At 43.1% G+C, this 24329-nt stretch overlaps 1 protein-coding gene across 1 annotated transcript; it reads right to left on the reverse strand.

The window, feature by feature from the left end:
• Positions 1 to 997: 997 nt before the first annotated feature.
• bcorl1 (BCL6 corepressor-like 1) lies at positions 998 to 23865 on the reverse strand. The gene is made up of 12 exons (XM_037675222.1): positions 23774 to 23865; positions 16890 to 16973; positions 14219 to 16789; positions 13829 to 13961; positions 13082 to 13528; positions 6988 to 7166; positions 6536 to 6805; positions 6292 to 6458; positions 6068 to 6213; positions 3954 to 4031; positions 3140 to 3311; positions 998 to 1420 (listed from the first exon to the last, which is right to left on the reverse strand). Exons 2-12 carry the CDS (start codon positions 16893 to 16895, stop codon positions 1042 to 1044), a joined length of 4548 nt encoding a protein of 1515 aa, XP_037531150.1. The 5' UTR covers positions 16896 to 16973; positions 23774 to 23865; the 3' UTR covers positions 998 to 1041.
• Positions 23866 to 24329: the final 464 nt, after the last annotated feature.

A 24329-nucleotide genomic window follows, 5' to 3' on the forward strand; every position in this document is an offset into this window, starting at 1 on the left:
TTCCCGCTTTCTTTAGCTAAACTAAACTTTTCTTTACACCTTAAGTCTCTTAAATATCTTTTATCAGTTTGTGACTTCAAAGCAAAACTTCATTGATTGTCAACACAAAAACTCGATGTTAGCACCAGTACAATAAAACTGTACTTTAGCTGTTGGTTGTTTTTTTTTTTGAAACACTGGTTTTGAACGAGGGAACATCTCAGAATAAAGGGATCCTATAAGTACAATTTAGAATGAAGCACCAACTATAAAAAGCATTTTTCATAGATAAGGTCATCAGATACACAAGAGGTCAAATATATTAAAGACTATTAAATTAAGCACAACAAACAGTGTAAATAAAACACTGCAACACAAAGCACTCTGGGATCTGGAAACAGTTTATCAGGGACAGTCGTGGCTGCAGTTTGGAGGGTGTCGCGGCGCCTCTGGACTCCACAGGGATCCACAGGATTCTCTGACAGTTCTTGAGGAGCGTTTGTAACGTCAGGGGCCAAAAACCACGTTTCATCCCATGAGCAGCAGCCCAGAGACGCAGAGGGTCAAAATAAAAAGGTGTAGGTTGTTAAAGATGTCCGGTAATGATCTGCTGAGGCCAGGGGCGGGTGGGGGGTATGTGCCGTGGTTTCATGGTCTCATCATTGCGGCTCTCCGTCTGGACCGCTGGCCTCCCTGACTTCTGCGTCTTAGCTTCACACACGAGATAAAACGCCTCCTGTCGAAAAATATCACTTCCCTCAGGAGCAAACAGAAACAAAAAAAATGTCCAAAAATGACGAGTTCCTCTCCACAAGAATGTTTTTATCCAACCAAATGTTTTACCCTGATGGCAAGATTTACATATACACACCATGTACATACATAATCAATAAAAAAAGCTTCTCCTGTATTGAAATATACCTATAGATAGGAACCTGAAAGCTGCCACCCCGTGTATGTCCTGCGCCTGAGGTCAAAGGTGGCGTGGAGTCTGTGATGTCCCCTGACTCTCGTGACGTCGGACGGAGAAGCTTCCTAAGAGCTGGAGGAGTTCATCAGAGGCTATCGGCTCCGAGGCTTCCCTGTTGTCAGTTTCTCCTCCTTCTCCTCCTCCTTCTCCTCCTCCTCCTCCTCCTCCTCCTCCTCCTCCTCCTCCTCCTCTAGTAGGATGTGAATGGAGGAGCCCAAGAGTCTCTGGAGCTCTGGCACACAACAAACCAGTTCTACAAGTCCCTCTTCTTCTTCTTCATCATCATCCTCCTTGCTTTTGCCTCTGTGTGGAGAAGCTAAAGCCGAGTTCACCTGGCTGACTGAAACCTGCCTCCAGAGCTCAGCCTGGGACAAACTCACCACCTCCAAGTGCGGGTAGCGAGCCCGGAAGATCCGCGACGACATCTTCAGACGCTTCAGGACGTCTGCCAGGAGGAACCAGTTGCAAAAACTGTCAGAGAAACAAACGTCAGGCATTAGATATGGACTGAAGAGAACACAAACAAACTGCAGTGAAGATGTGTCATTTTAGGTTCCCATGTTTTAAACATGAAGGTTCCCTAAACTAACTGCAGACACAGAAGTAAGTGCCAAACAGTCACACCTGCAGAACTCCCCAGGGGTTCTGGGTAAAGTTAAAGAGTTGTGACACGCATAACTTAAATACAAAGAGTGGAAGAAAACAACTTAACATTTAAGAAATCAAACATAACAAATTATTTAACCCTTTTTCAACATAAATGGCTTTTTTATTGACTTGGCCCGACTAAAGTGAAACAGGAAGTGACATCAAGGTGGAATATTTTTAAAATGTGGAATTCTCTGCTCTTTGTTCATTAATACATTATTTGAACTGACTCTTCTCTCTCTGATAGTAACTTAAAACAATCTAAAGAAACATCACTTTTCTCTTCCATCTGTTAACCGTTGTAGCAACTCTGTTCACATGCAGACGTTCCCCTTTGACATCACTTCCTGTCACTGTGCATGCAAATGTCTCAACAACTGGTCATCTCTGTAGCATAATTATTCATTTTCTTTGCAAAACATTATTGTTATCTTTCCAAAAAATGTGTTTATGTTTATTATAAAATTCCAGGCACTTTAAAGTTTGAGGTACAGTAGTCCCTCGCTACTTCGCGGTTCGACTTTCGCGGGCTCGCTCTTTTACGGGTTTTCAAAGTAAAATTAAACACGAGAAAAAAAAATATGTACGCGACCCATGATTGTCAACTTTAATATTACTCACATGATTGGGACACTACTAGATTCTGTATTGTACAAGAAAAAGTTAACGAAAAAATAAAATACTTCGAACAGGCGCCACCATTTTATGGTTTTCTCTCAATAAGCCTATGTATTCCTGCTCATTATGAAATCAGGTCTCTCTTGTAAATGAGTCCTCGAGGCTCAGTGGGATTAACCTGTATAAATAAAGGTTGAATGAATGAATGAATGAACATTTCCCAGAAGCCCCATGCCTTCTGCTGAAATACTAAAAGGATAGTTTTGATCTGACTAGAAAAAGTTCGGTGCTTATTACAGTGATTACGACGGACTGTTACAGAGTCAGACCGGAACCCGAGTGAAACCGAGAGCTGCTGCTGTTCTGCAGTTCTAGTAAGTAAAATATAGTAGCTGCATGTCCAGTACTGTACGTATGTTGTTAAAATGACGTAGGTTTAAGAGTTTAGAACATTGCAAGACTGTGGGAAGAGTTTATAAAGCCTTACAATATATATAAATACAAAAATAAATATAACGTTGCTACTTCGCAGATTTTGACTTGTCTAGAACATAACCCCCCGCAGTGAACGAGTGGCTACTGTATAAAATCCATTCCTTCAGGTTAGCAGTAACTCTTGTGTCCGTGTGCAGCAGGTGTTGGAACCGTGTAGTTTTCAGTGCGGACGGGAAAAAAGAAAAAAACACGGTTAAAGTCACAGCAGTTGCCTTTCCTCTGTGACCTCAATTATAGAAACTGTGAAGCTACAATCTGTTTTAGATAAAGTGCATCTTCTTGTGTCGGTGCGGCTGCAGTTCAGTATCTCTCAGCACATTTCATGTTTATGCAACAGATACTCTGAGAAGGTCTCGTTGTGTTTAAAAGCCTCCACTCTGTTTAGTTACGTTTATCTTTAATTACTCACAGTAATGTTTTTGAACTCACCCCTGTGTTAATGACACCTGAACATGATAGCAGGGTAAAAGGGGCTCGGAGGAGAACTCGAACAGGAGGCAGTCTTTCTCCGAGTCCTGCTCAGTGTTCCTCGCTTCGACCTCCTCCAGCTCCTGGTCCTCCTCAGAGAGCAGGAAGTCCCAGCACGCCTCCTGCTCCGTCTCTGAGGAGAGAAGTTAACCCAGGTCAGACTCTCAACTTTAAAACTCAAAGTCTAACACGCCCTCTAGTGGCCGCTTAGTTCAGACCTACCGTTTCACGGAGAAGCGACTGATGGTTACGAGAAACATCTGCATAAAAATGTTTTAGTAACTGTTTCTATCTTGGAATAAACTCATTCAAACACTTGGAAGCAAGAGTGTTTTCTGTATTTCTTGGCTTTATTTCCAACATTAGCATTAAAAAACCCTGCAGACCTGCTGCAAAGCATTTATCTAAAATAATAAGTAGAATAAATGTTAAAAATCTGACGACTAACACACAAACAGATGAAACGGGAACGTTTAGATCATTTAGTTTCATGATAAAATACTGTATGTAAAACTGTTGTTCTCCATCTGCTTCTTATAGTTGTTAACACAACAGAGATGCTAACACTCAAAACTCAACGCTGCTGACGGTCTCAGAGTTTAATCATGAGCTCAGCCTGTAAACCCAACTCCTTCTGCAACGACCCGGCCGTTGTGTCTGCCTCGAGCACAGCAGAGGAATGAGATCTCACCCGCTTATTTCTCTCGTCGCTCTTACAAATTAAAATGGGACGTTAGTTTGATCTATGAGCAGATCCAGCTCTGAGGTTTCTTACCGAACAGGGAGCTGCTGTAGAAATCCCACGGTGAACTTGGGTCCTGGTCTTTGCGACCTTCCAGGTCTGTGAAATATTCTGCAAACAAAAGATCTTGCGTTATTTTCCCACAACTTCTACGGCGACACACGGGAGCTTCTTGAGAACACAAAAGCTCACGAGTGGCTCAAAGAAAAGCTTTTTGTAAAGTTATTACAGCTGATTAGTGCGTCAGACTCGATGAGATCCGTGGAGTGAGCGGAGACGCAGCAGAAGCCTCAGTTGTACGAATCAAAACAAAACTAACATTAAGAAATGATCTACAGTAGTCCCTCGCTACTTCGCGGTTCGACTTTTGCAGACTCGCTCTTTCAGTTTTTCAAAGTAACATTGTACACGAGGAAAAAAACTGCACACGATACATGATCGTCAACTTTAATATTACTCACGTGATTGGGACAGTACGGGATAAAAAGTTAACAAAAAATAAAATAAAATACTTTGGACAGGTGCCGCCATTTTGTACTTTTCTCTCAATAAGCCTACACCGTATCACCACTCAAAAGGACTACATTTCCCAGAAGCCAACAGTGCCGTTGCTTTCTGCTGAAATGGATGGAAAGTTCTGATCCGATCTGAAAAAGTTCGGTCCTTATTCATAGTGACTTCGGCTCCCAGCAGATGCAGAGAGGTGCTTGGAACCGACTGGAAACAGGACCAGAACCGGACTTCCAGACTCATTGGTGAATCTGAGTGCTGCCTGCTGACCCACAAGACCTTTCAAGCGGGGAGGCGCCGCCTGGAGGTCTGGCTGGACTTTTTCATCCGGGTCTGGACTCAATCGGTACCAACATCTGGTCCCATGCTGGCCTTACGAAGGTCCAGCTCCCTCCAAAAGCATTTTGGTGCTCAAGGGCTGCTGAGAGCCGACCAGAAGCGGCTGGGTAGGTCCAGCAGGTAGGTCTGCTGAGTCGGACCGGAACCGAGTCGCTGTCTTCTGCAGAGCTGGTGAGTAAAATTTTGCAGTACTGTGCAGTACATATACATATGTTGTTAAAATGATGTAGGTTTAAGAGATTAGAACATTGTAAGAGTGTGGGAAAGGTTTATAAAGTCTTAATATATATATTATATATAAACACTAAAATAAATACAACGTCCCTACTTCGCAGATTTTCACTTATTGAGGGGGAGTCCAGAACGTAACCCCCACAATAAATGAGGGACTACTGTATACTCTAACCTGAACATATCCTCTCATAAATCCTAACAAATCAAACCTCCTCCGTGCATCAACCAGATGTTTTAGTTTTCCATCACCTGACAGCTTAAAAACCGTAAAACAATTATCCGCTGACTTTCTTCAATAAATAGTTTTTAAACCATTTTACAGTTTGAAATGTATTTTTGTTATCGACTACCCATCGCCAAAGGTGATCATGATTTTGCCTGTGTGTGTTTGTCAGTACCGTTACCAAAAAATCTGATAAAACTCCAGTGATGACTATGACAACCATATTAAAGATGGCCTCTACAGCTGAGCAAATTTAGCAAACACAAATGTCCATTATTCTGTGGGGTAGTAGCTGAGTTGTCCTCAACAGATACTCCAAGCCCTAACAGATCAGTCAAGATTTAACAATGATGCATGAGATTATATTTAAAGTTCTTTACAAATTTTGACGAAAAAGCTTCCCATCATAAGGAAGATGAAGATCCACAAATTGTTGCATTTCCTACAACAGTATTCAAGTCTTCAGCAAGAAACAAAACATTTCATTCTAAACGTTTTAATTTATGGAGATAATTTCTTATAACTTTCATCAGCAGGATAAAAACAAACTCATCAGGATATCTGGCCTCTGATATGAAAGATGAAGATTTAGCTCCTACGTCTGAAACGTGACCACCGACTCGTTGCTTTATGAGTTCGTACAGTGGACATACATGTTTATTATTTTCATGTCTCTTTTGATTAGAAGTGTGAAAGCCTTAAAGTTGTGACGCTTATTGTATCTGATGATGTAAACAAAAACTTAGCTCTTAAAATATACATGCATGTTCCCTTAACTTGTCACTTTACACAAAATTAGTTCATTTGATAGAAAGAGAGCAGGAAGAAAATCACAACCTACCCGTGAGGAAGGTCTTCATGCTCGAACTGTGGGCCAGTTTGACCGGCGTGTGGCCCGAGTAGGTAGCTAGAGTCGGGTCGGCACCGTGGTTCAGGAGCAGCCACACTATTGGCAAGTTATCACTTGCTACTGCATCGTGAAGGGGCCTGAAAAACCAACAGGTTTTAGGGTTTGAACATCTTTTTGGAACCAGCTCAAACTGTGACTGCTTCATGAACCCTCACCGTGTCCCATCCTGAGCGCTGCAGTTGACGTCTGCACCGTGTTTTAGAAGCATTTGGACAATCTGAGTCCACCCTCGTGAGGACGCCTCGTGAAGAGCTGTGTAACCTGCGTTATCCCGTCGATTGACCTCCCTGATGTCTTTTTCGAGACAGTACTGGACCACGTCCTGCCGTTAGGACAGACAGGCTGTCAGAGGGTCACGCTTTAAAGGGTTACGTCATCGTCTGTCAGGTTGGAGTTTACCTGATAGCCCAGGCGAGCCGCTCGTTGGAGCAGAGTCTCTCCGGCGTTTTTATTCACAATCAGCCGACGAACCTCAGGAGGAATGGTCCTTTTTGGGGTGGAGTCTAAACCGCCGCTTCTTCCTGATGAGCTCCTCTTATTGGACGGAGAAGACGGCAGACTTTTGGGAGTGGGTGGTGGGGTAACTTCTACTTTTACAGCAGCGCCATCATCATCATCCAGGGGGAGGGAGACGCCACACTTCCCCAAACCGTTGCGTTTGGTTTTACTCTGAAATATAAATTTGAGACTTTCTGTAAAGCAAAGTCATGAATCTGAGCTTTCCAGTCCCGTCTGGTCTAATAAGTGACAAACGGCATCTCATCAGGCCACAGGGGGGCGCTGCAATTCTTCATATACATAAAACAACACATGGCGTGAAGCTAATCCAGGAAGCAGCTTCAGAAGCTCACCTTCGGTTCATCACTGTCACTCAAGTGTTTGCTTTTGAACTTTCTCTTCCCTGAAGGCTTATTGTTAAACTCAGGAGACTCCTCACTCCCCTGGTAGCGGACCGAACCTGAGCGAGTGAACGAGGATCTCGGTGGAGGTGGATCTGGGCTGGGGACAGCTGGACTCTGACACTGTAGATCTGTGGTGAAAAATGAAGTAAAAACAATTAAAGTGACATTACACCGACTTGTCCCAACCTCAGAAACAACATTAAATTAGTCAAAACTTATCTCACTGCTTTACTCAAGTTTGTTTTGTCTTCTTTCTACCCACAGACACCTAAACTTGTTCCTTAACATTCCGGTTGAACATTTTCTGGAACAAACTGTCAAATACGATCATTAAAAAATACTGCTGGTCAAAAACAAACCAACCGACGACAGATGTTGAAAATTCACGTTCAAACCTTCAGCTGTTTCAGAGCTGATTCATTCATCATTTTTTATTTCTTGGTGTTTTAATAAATAAACATTTATTTTATTTCTATTTAAATATGAATCACTGCTTAGTGTATGTTCAATAATATTTTTGTCACTCTTGCTGAAGTCAACAGATAAAAATACAGATTTATACAATGAATAAAAATCTGAAGCATTAGGCTTCATTTCTGAGGCTTTCAGCAGATAATGCATTATGTGCTTGATGATTGAAATATTACAATAACTAACAAGAGAAACTGCATTTCCTTCGAAAATGCAGAAGATATTTGTTGCAGAAGAACTTTCATCTGAAATTAGCTAAAAAAAAACATGCTGAAATATAGCTGAAATGGAAGAATAAGCCCAACTTAGCAGGAGAAAGCAGAAAGAACACATATTTGCTGAATTAGGTTTAAATAAACAGAAATGAGCACAACAATTTTGGAAAATTAGCTAAAAAAAAGTTGAAATTAGCTAAAAAATATTGCTGAAAGTAGCTGAAAAGGTAAAAAGACGCTTAAATACCAGAAGGAAATGGAAAGTGCTGAAATAAGCTCCAAAAATTTGGAATTAGCTGAAAAGCTACATTTAGCATAAAAAGAGCTAATTAGTAGCTGAAATAGCAGAAAAAGCTGAAACTATCAGAAATAATCTGAAAGGAGCATAAAGATGTTAATTTGGCTGGAAGTAGCAGAAATTACCAAGTAAGACTTGAATTTATCTGAAAACAGCTGAAATTAGCTAAAAATGCTAAAAAGCTGAAACTGGCAGAAGAAAGCAGAAAGAACACATTTGATCAATTAGGCTGAAAGAAACAGAAATGAGCACAAAAAAGTGGAACTTTTCTGGAAAAATATGAATCTACCAGAACAAAATTCAGAAAGAAGCTGAAATTACCAGAACCAAGTGGAGAGCACATTTTTGTTGAATTAGGCTGCAAACATTGAAATGAGTGCAAGAAATGTGGAATTAGTTGAAAATGCAAAAATTAGGACAGCATGGTGGCGCAACTGGTAGAGCTGCTGCCTCTCAGCGAGCAGGTCCCTGGCTCAAATCCCAGTCCAGGGGCCTTTCTGGGTGGAGTTTGCATGTTCTCTCCATGCATGCGTGGGTTTTCTCCGGGTACTCCGGTTTCTTCCCACAGACCAAAAACATGCATGTTAGCTGATTGGTAACTCTAAATTGTCCCTAGGTGTGAGTGAGAGAGTGAATGGTTGTTTGTCTCGTTTGTCTCTATGTGTCCCTGTGATGGACTGGAGACCTGTCCAGGGTGTCCCCCACCCCTCGCACAGTGATTGCCGGACATGGGCACCGGCAGCCCCTGTGACCCAAAAATGGAATAAGCTGGTAAAAAGATCATGGATGGATGGCTGGATGCTAAAATTAGCATAAAACTGCTAAAATAGCTGAGTAGCTGAAATAGCAGAAAATGCTGAAACTTGCAGAAATCAGCTGAAAGGAGCATAATGAGCTGAAATTAGCAGAAAGAAGTTAGAAGAGGCTCAAAAATGTTGTACAGGTCCTTCTCAAAAAATTAGCATATTGTGATAAAGGTCATTATTTTCCATAATGTAATGATAAAAATGAAACTTTCATATATTTCAGATTCATTGCACACCAACTGAAATATTTCAGGTCTTTAATTGTTTTAATACTGATGATTATGGCATACAGCTCATGAAAACCCAAAATGCCTGTCCCAAAAAATTAGCATATCATGAAAAGGTTCTCTAAACAAGCTATTAACCTAACCATCCGAATCAACGACGTAACTCTAAACACCTGCAAAAGATTCCTGAGGCTTTTAAAAACTCCCAGCCTTGCTCAGTACTCAAAACTGCAATCATGGGTAAGACTGCCGACCTGACTGCTGACAAGAAGGCCATCATTGACCCCCTCAAGCAAGAGGGTAAGACACAGAAAGAAATTGCTGAACGAATAGGCTGTTCCCAGAGTGCTGTATCAAGGCACCTCAGTGGGAAGTCTGTGGGAAGGGAAAAGTGTGGCAGAAAACGCTGCACAACGAGAAGAGGTGACCGGACCCTGAGGAGGATTGTGGAGAAGGGTCAATTCCAGACCTGCGGAAGCAGTGGACTGAGTCTGGAGTAGAAACATCCAGAGCCACCGTGCACATGCGTGTGCAGGAAATGGGCTACAGGTGCCGCATTCCCCAGGTCAAGCCACTTTTGAACAAGAGACTGCGTCAGAAGCATCTTGCCTGGGACTGCTGCTGAGTGGTCCAAAGTTATGTTCTCTGATTACAGTAAATTTTGCATTTCCTTTGGAGATCAAGGTCCCAGAGTCTGGAGGAAGAGAGGAGACAGAGAATTCACATTGCTTGAGGTCCAGTGTCAAGTTTCCACAGTCACTGGGGTGCCATGTCATCTGCTGCTGTTGGTCCACTGTGTTTCATCAAGCGCAGGGTCAATGCAGCTATCTGGAGATTTTGGAGCACTTCATGCTTCCATCTGCTGAAAAGCTTTATGGAGATGAAGATTTCATTTTTCAGCACGACCTGGCACCTGCTCACAGTGCCAAAACCACTGGTAAATGGTTTACTGACCATGGTATTACTGTGCTCAATTGGCCTGCCAACTCTCCTGACCTGAACCCCATAGAGAACCTGTGGGATATTGTGAAGAGAAAGTTGAGAGACGCAAGACCCAACACTCTGGATGAGCTTAAGGCCGCTATCGAAGCATCCTGGGCCTCCATAACACCTCAGCAGTGCCACAGGCTGATTGCCTCCATGCCACGCCGCATTGAAGCAGTTATTCATGCAAAAGGATTCCTGACCAAGTATTGAGTGCATAACTGAACATGATTATTTGAAGGTTGGTGTTTTTTGTATTAAAAACACTTGTCTTTCATTGGTGGGATGAAATATGCTAATTTTTTGGGACAGGCATTTTGGGTTTTCCTGAGCTGTATGCCATAATCATCAGTATTAAAACAATTAAAGACCTGAAATATTTCAGTTGGTGTACAATGAATCTGAAATATATGAAAGTTTCATTTTTATCATTACATTATGGAAAATAATGACCTTTATCACAATATGCTAATTTTTTGAGAAGGACCTGTAGTTAGCAGAAAAAATCTGAAAGGAGCACAAAACAGCTGAAATTAACTGAAAGAAAGTTTAAATTTGCACAAAGAAGCTGAAGCAGAACAAAATGTGAAAGGAGCAGTAAAAGGTTGTAAACAGATCTAAAGATTTGAAGGATGTAAAATGAGCTATGACACAAAAAGTAGCAGAAAAGGATAAATATTTCAAAAAGTTAAATTTGCACCAATACCAAGTCATTGCAGGATTGTCCTGAAACAGCCAGACATTTTGATATGTGATTTGTGGAAATAGCTTAAAAACTGCCGGATGAGAATCACACCGAAAAACGTACGGAAGAAAAACGGATCACAATAGAGTTAATGCTTCATAAACATTCACACTATTACAGAACTGGAGAAAAGTCTTGAGTCATCCCTAATTTATTTGTACTTTCTTTTCAGGCTTCCCAAAAGTCTTTCAATGTTTGTTTTTTTACATTTTCCTTTATGTACTTGTCCATTTTATGAGAATGTTTTTGTTTGTTTTGCTAAGGTAAACATCTTAACCCTGACCTATGACTCGTTCAGATGTAAAAATGCTCCTAAATTTAAGTGCTGTCAATACATATCAGACACCTTACAAAAGAATTAAAGTTTAAGCACCGTGTTACGCCCAGCCTAAAAAATATCAAAGCAAAGAGAATGCGATGTGTTTAAATTAGTAATTTAGCTCTAAACAAATACAGGGACCAGACAACAAATACGTGTCACAACAATCATCTCTTTTATATTTTTTATTACTTTTTGCTAACCGCTGTAACAACAACAAAAGAGCAGACAAAGCTATCTAAACTAACGCAGAGCCCACCTCACACATGAATCAGTATGTGCAGAGGGGATAAAGCCCAGAGCGGGAGGGTGACCACCTTCAGCTGACTGCTGGGAGACCAAAACTACATTCAAGAAGTCACTCGTTTTTTTCAGCCACAGCTGTGTGAATCTGTCTGAGAAGCCATTTTGTTATTTTACTAACGAGGACGAAGAAACATAACAAGCAGGAATATCCTCAGAGTTTGGAGATGTTAGGCTTGTTCAGCTGAAGCTTGGTGGCAAGCTGCGCTCAGCGCAAACCCACAGGCACATGAACGGTTTGGAAACAGTGGCACTGCTTTTATTGGACCTTTTTTTTTTTTTTTAAACAAAAGAGAAACACGTTTCTTTTTTGAAGTTTACAACACTTTTTATTTGACACATGGCCTGTGGAACACTGTTTATGGTTCAAATTGGATGAATATAACTGAGTGTTTTTTTAATTTTACAATGTATTTACCAGTTAACAAACTTACTGTAAATTGTTGCCTCCCCATTAACAAGTGTTGGGGCAACAACACCACCAGCCTGATCAAGGAAGCTCATCAGTGACTCTACTTCCTCAGGCGGCTGAGGCAAGCTGGTCTGGGAAGCTCAGTCCTCACCTCCTTCTACAGGTGTGCAGTGGAGAGCATCCTGTGCTCCAGCATCAACATGTGGCATGGAGGCTGCACAGCTGCAAAAAGAAAAGCTCTGCAGAGAGTGGTGAAGGCTGCACAGAAGTCTGTTGGAGTCAGTCTCCCCACTATCACAGACATCTACACCTCCAGATGCAGGAAGAGGACCACCTGCATCATGAAGGACCCCACTCACCCAGCACACACTTTTTGCCCCACTCCCCTCAGGAAGGAGATTAAGGAGCATTAAGTGTAGAACCAATAGACTGAGGAACAGCTTCTACCCTAAGGCTGTTAGACTCATGAATCTCTAACCAGAATAATCACTGTGACAAAAATCACATCATGTTGCTGCTGATATGTTTCATGTTGCTGTGTTCATGCGTGCTCATCTGCTCACACAGACTCATGTTCGTGCTGCTGTTCGGCATAATGTTTTTATGCTATTAGTGCTTAGTGTATATTTAGCTGATGTTTTTCTTAGTTCATATCTTAGATCTTGTTACTGTTTTTCTTTTACATTTTATTGTTGGATGTAATTGGGACCCTGTGTGCATAATTTCGTTCCGCCACATGTACCACATGTGGTGCGAATGACAAATAAAGAACCTTAAATCCTTGAATGTGTGGTGTTCTGTCTGGTTTTGAGGATTATTGTTGGTTAAAAAAAATAAAAAATTACTATTTGACATTTGTCTCTATTTCCTGCTGTACCAATCCCACACCAACCCATAACTCAAACGTACCGTTACACCATTTTCAGATACTGTTCGTCTCTTTAGCTCTGACTCTTCATTTGCTCTTCACTTGTACACTTTCCTCATCTTTTAATCACAAACTGCACAACAGGCTGTCATGGTCTGGTACTGTACAAACCCTGGATCAAGACCGCACTAAAAGTTTACCCCCTGCTGATTTATTACCTCTCCTGTGAAGTTTTACATCAGTTTCTCAAATCAACTTTTTATTTCAACCCAAAACTTAATAAAATATTGAGCATTGCTGCTTTAGTCAAATGTGAAAGATGAATGAATCTGAAGTCATGACAAAAGCTTTTGATGATTCAGACGGACACGGTGGAGTAAAAGACCACTACAAACCTGGAGGTATTTCAGTGTTGTGTCTCAGGGGGTCTTCGAGCTGCTCTCCGTCCTCCAGCTTGTCTTTCTCGGTGATGTATTCACCCGTCTCGTACTTCTTACTGGACCATCTCCGGCGTTTCTTATGAGGAGGTGTGTCGGCCTCTGCACCGGCTGCCTTCTTCTTGCGGTCCTGCAGAGTGTTCGATCGAGGCCGCCCTCTTGGACGGCGGACTGGTTGGCTGGGAGTCGGTGGGGGTGGTGGAGAAACTGCGGGGGGAGGCATGGCTGGAGGTGGAGGAGAAGGGGTTGCAAAGCCCCAGAGGTCAAGTCGAGCATCATCAGCTCGCCTTCGTCCTCTCCTCAGCCTTGGGAAGGAGGATTCTGTTGCATCTGCTTCTTTGCCCGATCCGAGCGAGTCATTGAGAAACACTGAAGTCTTTTCCCTCCGAGGACTGCTGCTGCTTTCTGTAACTGACAAAAGAGAAACCTGATTAATGCATTCACATCAGCTTATATGACTAAAACATCAAAAACTACCAAAGAAATGTGCCTGCGCTCACACACGACAACTCAAAGAAGGCTGTTTATCTCTAAAAGAAAAAAAAATGGAGCCCTGAAAAATCTCCCTGAGCTCAAAGCAAGGCTGTATGTTTGACACAACGAAGAGCATCATTACATTTGTGATGGATATCACAGATGCGTGCACGCTGGGAGCATTTTTTAGGGCAGCAAATGTGGCATCGTTACGAAAGACAAAGCTCGTACCTGCTTTGTTGCAGGCTAGCTGTTCAGCCTCGTTGAGACGGATCTTGTCCTTTGGAAGTGGCTCCTTACGCTGCGGGGAAAGTTTTCCCGCTGACAGGCTCCGCTCCAACACAGGTGCAGATTGTTTCTTCTGCTGAAATTCACAGGGGACGGAGTGAGCGCACAACACAGAATGCTATTGATCACAAGCTTTCATAGGAATAGGAAGCAGACTCACAATCACAGATCTTGGAATGTTACGTCATCAATCATAGATTACAATTATGAAATGGAGCTCTGATCAAATAACAAGGTGACCTTTTTATATCCAAGTAAAAAAAGACAATAAAAGTTACGTGAAGGTGTTTTAAACATTAAATGGACTTATAACCACACAAACTGTTCATTTACCTTTTTATTAAAAGACACTTGTTCCAGAGAATTTTCTGTTCCTTGTTTTTTCTTTCCTGCGGCCTTCTTTAACGACTCTGCTGGCGACTTCTCGTTCGCAGGCTTCTTAGGACTGGTCTTCTTTTGTTTGTTCGTGGCAGCTTTTGCTTTGGTTGGCGACTCCTCTTTGGTTCCGTTTGTCTTTTTCTCAAATTTGTCACCCCTGCTTGCACAATGGCCTGTTAGAATGGATGCAACCATGCCCTCCAATTTTTCACTGGGAGGGCTGTCTGATGTCCCACTTTCTTTCTTCAATATCTCCCCCTCCAACACCTGGGCTAATGTGCTTTCCAACCTGTCCCCATTTGTTGATGCATTACCCCCAAAGAGATGAGACTGGCCAGTAGGCTTTGAGGAACCTTGCTTCGCCTGTGGCCCCATACGCTCTTCAGTATTATTCTCCAAACTTTCAGCCTTAGTCGTCTTCTCATGTTTTTTCATCAGTTCCTCTTGAGATGGGACACCAGGCCATTTCTCCACAGACCAGTATGATGGATAGTCAATGGCAGAAGAATGCTTTGACTGGGTGTCTTGGCTCCCAATAAGTGAATTCAAAACATCAGCTTTTCTTGACGCACCAGGCGAGCCTAGAGTGTTACTCTCACCTGTGAGCGTGGTTGTTTCGAGAACCTGCTGCTTTACAATAGATGTAAGGTTGGAAAGGGGAGATTTCATACTCTCCCACTTGTTATCCTCAGGTTTTGATGGGCTGTGGTGGGCGCTCTGTGAGAACTTGCATCCCTCTGTGACTGTGGCGCCCTTGGTCTTTGGAGATCCTTGTATGAGTTTTCTCTGAACAGCTGATGGTTGCTGAGGAAGGTTAGACTGCTGCTGCCAAGCTGGACTGACAACAGCGTTGGAATACGGCATTGATGTTTTGCCGTGTCCAGATTTCTGAGGTCCCTGAGCATTGGCAGAGCTTACTGGAGGAGTTGTCAGTGCTCCTTTTGGGGGGCAATTCTTAGTTATGGCTGTGCTGGTGTTTTTTACATGCTTACCACTGTGAGCATGTTGGTTGCCCTTCATCAGACAAGATGGCTTCTTTCCTCCTGAGACCAGATGTTCTCCTTGGTCAATAATAGATATAAACTCTTGCTTTGCAAAACTTTGAAATTCATCGGTGAAGGACCCTTTTCCATCCTTACCCCTTAGAGTAGAAGCCAGTATGGGGCTAGCCACACCTACATAGGTACCAGGGATACTTTTCATAGTGTCTTGTGAGGATCCTTTAGCCCAAGTTGGTTTGAGTTCTGGGACCTGGTGATTCTGAGTCCTATTTATCTGCTTTTGGTGCGATCCATTTCGGTGTGAATTTGGTAAAGTAGGATATTGCATGTTTGAGCTGTAAGTTGTAGAATGAGTTTTCTTTGCGTTCAGAAAATCTCTCTGATTTGACTCGTTAGGAGGCTCCATCATAGAAACTGGAACATCAGTTATGCATTTTGGACGTTTTGACTTAGAAGACAAATCAAGAGGAACGTCTCTCAGCTCAGATGAGCAAACTGTGTTGTCCTCAGCAGAAGGAGGGGTTGGGTTCAGAGAGACCATGGCTGTTTTGTCTATGCTGTTGGCTATCTCCACGTGGTTCAGAAATCTGCTCTGGGAGGTGAGGCTGGCCAGTGCAGAGCCACAGCAAATGGCAGCAGTGGGAGACAAGGTGTAGTGAGTGGGCGCTGAAGTTAATGATGGATGCTGCAATGGTAGGGCAATAGCTGGTGAGGCCACCACAGAGGCCAGAGACTTGTGTTCTCCGTGTGGTTTGGCGTTCTTGTTCGACGAGTGGTTAGATTTGAGCTTTACATTCGATCCGCCTGCTTTTTTGTCTAGGGTCCGGCTCACAGACAACGAATAGGGATAAGTCCGCATGAGAGCTGCCCCTCCAACACCAGAGCTTTGAGGCTGAATTTCTTTTTGAAAGTGACTGCCTGCGGCTTCTCTCAAAGCTGCGATTTGTCCTAATGCTGGTGGAAGAGTAATTTTACAAAGCTGAGGAGAAAAATTAGTGGAAGGAAGAAAGGCAACGGGCTGGGCTGGTTTAAACATGGAGCACTGAAACCCTGGAGGAACGCTTTGCAGAGACTGTGTTTGTGGATGGGGTTTCTTGCTGGACGTCACGTTGCTGTGACAAGGGTTGAGAGAGTCCTCTCGGCTGGCTTTTATACTGCTTGACCACTGAGGAGTGGAGAAGACCCCAGCACCGTCAACTCTGACTTTAGGGGTATCTGCCCTTTTGTCGGTTTTCTTCTCTGAGCTGGTGAGGACTGAGTTAGACATTGGTGCATTATTAGGCTGTTGAGGCAAAGAAAGGTCAGGGTTATGGTTGCAATTGCTAGAATCCAGACAGGCTTTTACTGTCTTACAGTCCTTTATTGGTGTGGTCTTGTTCTGTTGACTGAGATTCACATCTCCTCTAAATTCAGGGGGTAACGTCTGGGGGGGATTTCCCACCATACTTGTGGATGTTTTATTCGGAGCACTGATCTCTCTGCTCACCGTGCCTCCAACCCCTACATTCATTAGTGCAGAATCCACCTGAGTAATGACAGAGGTTAATGAGGCCAGTGTTAAGTGAATAAGAGAACAAAATGCTCTAATCAAGTAATTCAACTTCAACAAAGAGAAAAACAATTACCTGCATAGGTGTTCCTTTAGCAAAACATGCCTCAGGTGTTAGCTGAGCCAGTCAGGACAGTTTTCTTTGAAAGAAAGCGACAAGCTGCAGAATATAAAAATTAAAATTAAAATTTTAAGCATACACACTGTATTGTTCTCTTTGATAAAATATTATATTTAAACTTCACAACAAAATAAGAAGTACTGTATGCAACAGTTGCAGACTAAATGTAACACTGGCCAATGAAAACTTCCTTTTATCGGAGAAGCTTGAAAATCAGTCATGTTACAATTTCCTGATAGAGCAGTGTCGTAAAATGATGCACTCTTGACATTTGATACCAACGTAGCTCCCAGACAATCCAGTCATAAGTACTGGTGGACAGTACTGAACACAGGTGTTTGAACACAATTCAAATTAAAAACACACTCAGATTCTGTTGCTCAAACTACATTTAGATGTAGCTTTAGGATGCTTGAACTCACATTTAGACGTCTGAGCTGAACTGTATTCTGGGTAAAACACCTACCATCCTACAGTGATACCAAACAAGCAGTGATACCACCACCAAAATACTCCTTTCAATGCCTTCTTTCCTTCACTTCAGAAGGAATACATTCTTTAAAAGCTGTAAAGCAAATTAGACATATCTGCCAGCTTATCCAAATGGTGCAGCAGCAGTTTGTTGAATTATACTAATAATAAAATTTAAAAAAAATTAGGGAAAAAAAAGATTTATGGTCAACCCCCATCTATGGTCAAGAACCTTGACATAAAAATACAGTAGTACCTCGATACTTTGCGGTTCGACTTTCACAGACTCGCTCTTTCATGGTTTTTCAAAGTAGGATTGAACATGAAAAAAACATATACACGACACGATTGTCAACTTTAATATTACTCACATGATTGGAATAGTACTGAATTCTGTACAGTAATAATAATAATGATAATAATAATAATACGTGCTATGTGTTGCCATCATTGTATGTTCCCATACAATGGCAAAACTAGTTCTCTGCATTTAACCCATCGTACCTGGGATACACCCAGGTGGAGCAGTGAGCAGCTATGTAGGCGCCCAGGGAGCAATTAGGGATTGGGTGTCTGGCTCAGAGGCACCACGACATGTGGGAATGGTTGGGGATCGAACATAGGACTTTCGGATCCTGGGTTGGCTGTCCTGCCTCTATCCCATCTCAGCCACTCAAAAAATAGTAAAAAGTTAATGCAAAAATAAAATACTTTGGACAGGTGCCACCATTTTGTAGTCTTCTCTCAATAAGCCTATACTGTATCCCCCGCTCATAATGACCACATTTCCCAGAAGTGCCCTGCCCAGAAGCCCCATTTCCTTCTGCTGAAATACGTAGAGGGAAAGTTTTGTTCTGATTGGGAAAAGTTTGGTCCTTATTCATACTGGAACTTCAGTGCCCAGCAGATGCAGAGAGCTGCACAGAACCCACCGGGTACCGGACTAGAACCGGACCTCCAGACCCATCGGCGAATCAGAGAGCTGCTAGCCGGCCCACGAGAACCCCAAGTGGGGACGTGCCACAATAGGTCCAGCGCTGTTTCCAGAGTCCACCAGGACCTTTTTCATCTAAACTTGGACTCAATCGACCACCTCTGGCCCAGCACTGGCCCTCAAGAATGCCTGAATGCCCCCCCCCCAACCCACATTTTTGAAGTTGTCGGTACCGGGGCTTGAACCGGCGATCTTCCGATCACAGGCCCATGTATAGCGTTCCTACTTTGCAGATTTTCACCTATCGCGGGGGTTTCTGAAACGTCACCCCTGCGATAATCGTGGGACTACTGCATAAATAAAAATTAGAATCAGTGTAAAAGACTTTACAGTGTTGTAAATGTCATTTTTGACTCTATGTTGTTGCCGTTGATTGTAATGACTATGGTCGCTATATTGTAAAACATTTGGCATCAGCTAAATCACAAGCGTCTAATATTTCCAAACATACGTTGAACGTGCGCTCACTTATACACTTAGCACTGTAGAAACAGCCAGGTTGGTGAACTGCTGGAAACAAGAGTTTAAAAGCGTCTGTGCTTCTGTCTTTGTGCGCAGAGCGGCACGGACACTGAGCTCTGTAAGATCTCAAGATCTTTATTTTAAGCTTCTTTATTCGTCTCAGCACAGGTAACTCTGGCATGTGTTAAAGTATAAATAATTACAGTGGATGTGGCTGAACAGAAGTGTGATTTTAAAGAAACATCGGCACATATGCTGACCGTGGTTACGTTTGTTTTGCTTTTGATAGAAGTGTGACAGATCTGAGGACAAGCGCTCAGTCAGGATACATGAGGGAATTCACTTCGACACCAAGTGTAAAGACACTCACTTTGAGCTGTAATTTGTGATTGAATCAGCAAACAGGTACCGTATTTTCCAGCGTATAATTCGCTCCAGAGCATAAGTCACGTTTATTATGCGTCACTGCTGACCAGTTGTGTTTATTATAAATTTATTTAATGGGCAATTTTTAAATTGTCAATATTTAAAGCATCAGTCAAAAACTGCGTTATGAATATGGAAAATAAAACGTATATAAGTCACAGGACTGACAAATCTATGCAAAAAAACCTGCGACTTATACACCGTAAAATACGGTATGTTAATAACAAAAGTGAACATGGCTGAAGAAGACACTTCAGCTTTGGTTTTATTTTTTAGGATCTTCACCAGCTCTAAGACTTTATAACTAGATTATTTAGGTTTTAACATGTTTACTCTGCCTTTTTAGCAAAGTTCCATAGAGGCAAAGACACGGTGCATTTTATAGTTTCTTTAAATAATATAGGCTCTTTCTTAGGTTGAAATGTTTCATGATTTATGGTACACAACGTTTTGAAATTAAAGGCTTAGCCGGGTTTGTATTTTATAAGGTCAGTTGGCTGTGGCAGCCATCTTGATTTGGATTGAGTCTCAAAGGTAATCTGTAGTATATATATATATATATATATATATAAACCCAATAATTACATCCTGAAAGTTTAATTGAAATCTGTCCAGTTGTTCATAAAATATTTTGCTAATGGTGCACGCTCACATGCACTCACGCCTGTGGTGGCGGGCGATAAAGACGCAGAGAATCCAGTGAAATAGCAAGGCCAAACCCTGATTCTAAATATCCACAACCTTCAAGCTCTTATGTGGCCTTGCATTAAAAACAGAGCAGATTCTATTGTGTGCATGACTTTATGAGCCGTAAAAACCTTCTGGGAAAACAAAACAAGATAAACTCCACTGTGAAAGAAACCATCAAGTGTGTCACTTTTCCCTGCACCTGATTTCAGTGAAAACAAACTGTTGAGAAAACTGTCATGATTAAGTTTTTTTAAGGTTTTGCACAAAGTTTCTTGTTGGCTATTGATTAGCTGCCTCTTCCAGGTGGTTCATGTACACAGGTTAGAATACCACATCTACAAAGTTATGGGGGCATCGCTAAACATTGTATGGATAACGTGAAAACACATCTGTGAAGACCCAATAAAAAAACAGATGGAGCTGGCCACGTCCCGCACAGACACAAGCTTTCAGAAATGAAGTGAGCATCGCAGAACCAAAAGAGGCGTGGAGCAGAACTCCGCTGATAACGCATTAAACGTGACAGCCTGGCATTGTTTTCAAAACACGATGAAACACCAGTTTAACCATTCTCTTTGTGGTTAATAAGATTTGAAACTAAAAACTGAGTTGTGCACCATCACGGATCTCGTCAACATAATGAAGCGGTTTGTTGTTGTTTAATCCTGCGAATGGATGACATCATATATTACGTCGTCACATCATTTTGGCTCTGTTACTACCTTGCTTTGCAGCGCAGATGAACATCAAGAGTGAGTTGTCTTCCACCCCCCTTGCTGCCTCGGTTCTATTCAGAAATTCAGAGACGGGCAGAAGACGTTTAGATCCCAGCTCGAGGTGTTTGCAAAAGGACCTAAAGCAACATTTATCTTAAAACACAGAAAAAATCTGAAAATATTTTGCTCTCTACACTACATCAATTTATGACTTCTGGTTGTAAAACACAGAGCACGCTCATGGCAACACAGTGATAACATGCCTGTCCAAAGCTTCCTGAAACAAGTTGTCATTTCAACATTAGACATTTACAAATAACTTGTAAATTATTGTATCAGGCACTTGTTTTTTTACTTAATCCACAATTCCTTAGCTTTTTTGGGGAAAGGAGTTCTGCTTGATGAGCACCAATAAGATCTGTTGGAGTCAGTCTCCCCACCATCACAGACATCTACACCTCTAGATGCAGGAAGAGGGCCACCTGCATCCTGAAGGACCCCACACACCCAGCACACACTTTTTGTCCTGCTCCCCTCAGGCAGAAAGTTGAGGAGCATTAAGTGCAGAACCACTAGACTGAGGAACAGCTTCTACCCTGAAGCTGTTAGACCTCATGAATATCTAACCAGGAAAATCACTGTGAAAATTACTGTGTAAAAAAAAAAAAGTCACTGTAATGCCACTTGGTTTTTATGTGCTGCTGACTATCCATGATGCTGATCTCATGCTGCTGATTTATTTCATGTTGGGTGTTTTCATTCGTCCTCATCTGTTCACACAGACTCATGTTCGTGCTGCTGTTTTCTGGCACACTGTTTTTGTACCATTAGTGCTTAGAGTACTAAACTAAGTGTATTCTTAGTTTATGTCTTGGCTCTTACTACTGTTTTTCTTTACAATTTGTATTTTTATTGGATGTAACTGGGACCCTATGTACATAGTTTTGTTCCACCTCATGTACCACGTGATGTGAATGACAATAAAGTAAAACCTTCAACCAATAAACGTACAAACTGAGATTTCACTACGAACGCCACACAGAAGCTCATGCAAAGGTGACCCCTGACCCCTTGGACCACCGAGTCTGTCCCCTGTGCGCTCACTCAGGAATCCATACATGAAACAACTAATGGTGGGTCAAATAATATTCAAATCAATCCAGTTTATTTATATAGCGCCAAATCACAACAAAGTTGTCTCAGGGCACTTTACAGAAACATTCACATACATAAAAGCCAATTAGTAAATTTCTCTATCTATGCAATTTTGTGTTTGCTTGTATCGCCTGTTTATGTCTGTTAGCAAAATATCTCACGAACCACAGGATATATTTTAAAGAAACTTTCAGAAAGTAATCAATAGATGCACATCAACAACTGATTAATATTTGGAGTCTGTCCAGTTTAAGATGGCCACCATAGCCAAATGGCATTAGCCAATACAAAAATGGCTACAGTGCAGTAACATATACAAATACTGACCTAAAATTTAATACGGCAGTAGTTGAGAGTCATCCATGACATGTATACTGAGCATGATGTCTCACATAACGTTATTTTTTTAATGGTTTGACCGAAACAACTCCATCATCATTTCTCAACACAAGATAAAACTCTGCCAAAAGTGTCACAAACTACAGGCGATAGAAACCAGGCTGCAGTAGCTCGGTGGCCAACGCCTCAGTCTTGCTAATCCTGAGGTTGCAGGTTTGAGCCCAGTGTCAGTAAGGTCAAAGCAATGATCAAATATTTCCGCTGCGACCCCTGAAGAAGAGAGCAGCCAAAAAAACAACATGGAAACAAGCAAAGGCTTTGATGCTGTAAAACTGAGGACTAAAGATGCTCATTTAAAACTGGACTCAAAACAGCAATCAATTCTAAACAACATGGAGTTTATCATAAATCATGTGCTCCGGGTGCGGAGGAATAAATCCGTGTTAAAGCTCTGAAGGGATGGAGATGTTTCACCTTTGACCCGCAGAGATTTAAACAAGATGACAGAACCTCCGCTGTGATGAAGGAGGTCTCTCTGCATACATTAACCGAACAACAGTTGCTTCCGCCGGCTCGTCTTTGTGCTCAGGTCGTTGTCTGCTCCGCAACGAGTCAATCCGTCCGCTCCCATGTAGGCCAGCGGAAACACAAGTCCACAACAAACACCTCGGACACGACCAGCCGCCTTATTCCTGTGGTGGACCCACTTCCAGCCGGTCCTGCTCGCGGCACCAACACAACAATGAGACCGCATGCACGCTGAAAGACCAAACGCTTTCTGTTGTAAATATCAGCAGGAAAAACTCTGGAGAGCTCCGGTTCCTCTCCGAGCGTAAAGACGGAGGCTTCCGGCTCTCAGGTGCTCGGTCCTCCCGCAGAACACCGAGCAGACACCGGCTGCCCTCGGCTCCAAACGCGGTCCGGACCGGGACTGACGTTGTTTCGGCGGGTTCGGGGTGGGAAAAACAAAGTGATAGTGGAAGATTTCCCCGTTTCATTTCCTCTACCGATGCACGAGCACAGTTACGGCCGAACGATGAGGTAAGTGAACGGAAGGAGAACCGAACCGAACGGAGAAAGTACCGCATGTCAGCGGACGTTTGGACAAACAAATAATGGACCCGGTGGACTTCCAGGCACACGGATGGACAAAGTAACCGACTGAAGACAGAAGGACAAGGGGGTGACACAACTTATTGCACAGGCTCGTGCTCCTGGTAAAAACGAGGGGGGTGGGGGGACAGTATGAAGTCCACTGACCAGCTCTACCTCCAGAACGGGTCCGGCTCCTGCGCAGCGGAGTCCCCGCCAAACCCTCGCTGCTGCCGGTGGTGAACGTGTTGAGGCGGCTGCTCTCAGTTATCTCCGGCCGCTTCAAGCGAACTGCTCCGCTCTCTTATCGGCCCTTTGGAGCACCGACTGAGACACACTTCGGCTTTGAAAGGCAGCCCCCGACCCACCGAGCCTCCCCCCCCCCCCCCCCCCCCCAGCTGCTTTTTTACACTCTTATCTAAAATATTGAGCCGTTCCCGTGCTAACCAGCGGGCCAGGCAGGAGATGTCTACATGACACAAACAGTTACGAACCCGCTCGTCCAGATGGCAACGACGTCTCCGGCACCGCGGCGGTACGGCCGTGTCCAGCCTCCGCCGTCCGCGGCTGCTCACTGGGCTCGACGGTTTACGGTTCTAAAAGTCCGGGGAGGAGGGGGGCGGGAGGAAGGGAGGAGAAGGAGGGGGTCGTCAAGACCGTCCGTTCCGTATCTCCAGCCTCCAGTCTGGTGGGAGAGAGCCGAGGGAGAGGGGGCACGGAGGGCGACACCATGGGAGATGTAGTGCTCGGATATCCACGCCCAGCGTTGGACGCCGGAGAGGCTGGGAGGGGTGAGAACTACAGGTACCGGCATGCAACGCGAGCTGCAGCCGCTCAGGGGAACTGTGGTGGGGATCGCGACCAAAGTGTGTAACAGTGCGCTAAACTGAAAGGGCTTATCTGGGCAACGAAGTAGTGAGCTGTTTTTAAAATAAACAAAGTGGGCTCCGACTATCACCCGGTCAGTTAGCGGTGGGGTGTAGTTCCTGAACGGGTTCCGTCACATATGAAACTGAATAAAAAAAGAACGCGGGTCGCAGGGTTCGGATC

The sequence above is a fragment of the Nematolebias whitei genome, chromosome 4 (assembly GCF_014905685.2).
Source record: "Nematolebias whitei isolate Nwh7 chromosome 4, NemWhi1, whole genome shotgun sequence".
Classification (NCBI taxonomy): Eukaryota; Metazoa; Chordata; class Actinopteri; order Cyprinodontiformes; family Rivulidae; genus Nematolebias; species Nematolebias whitei.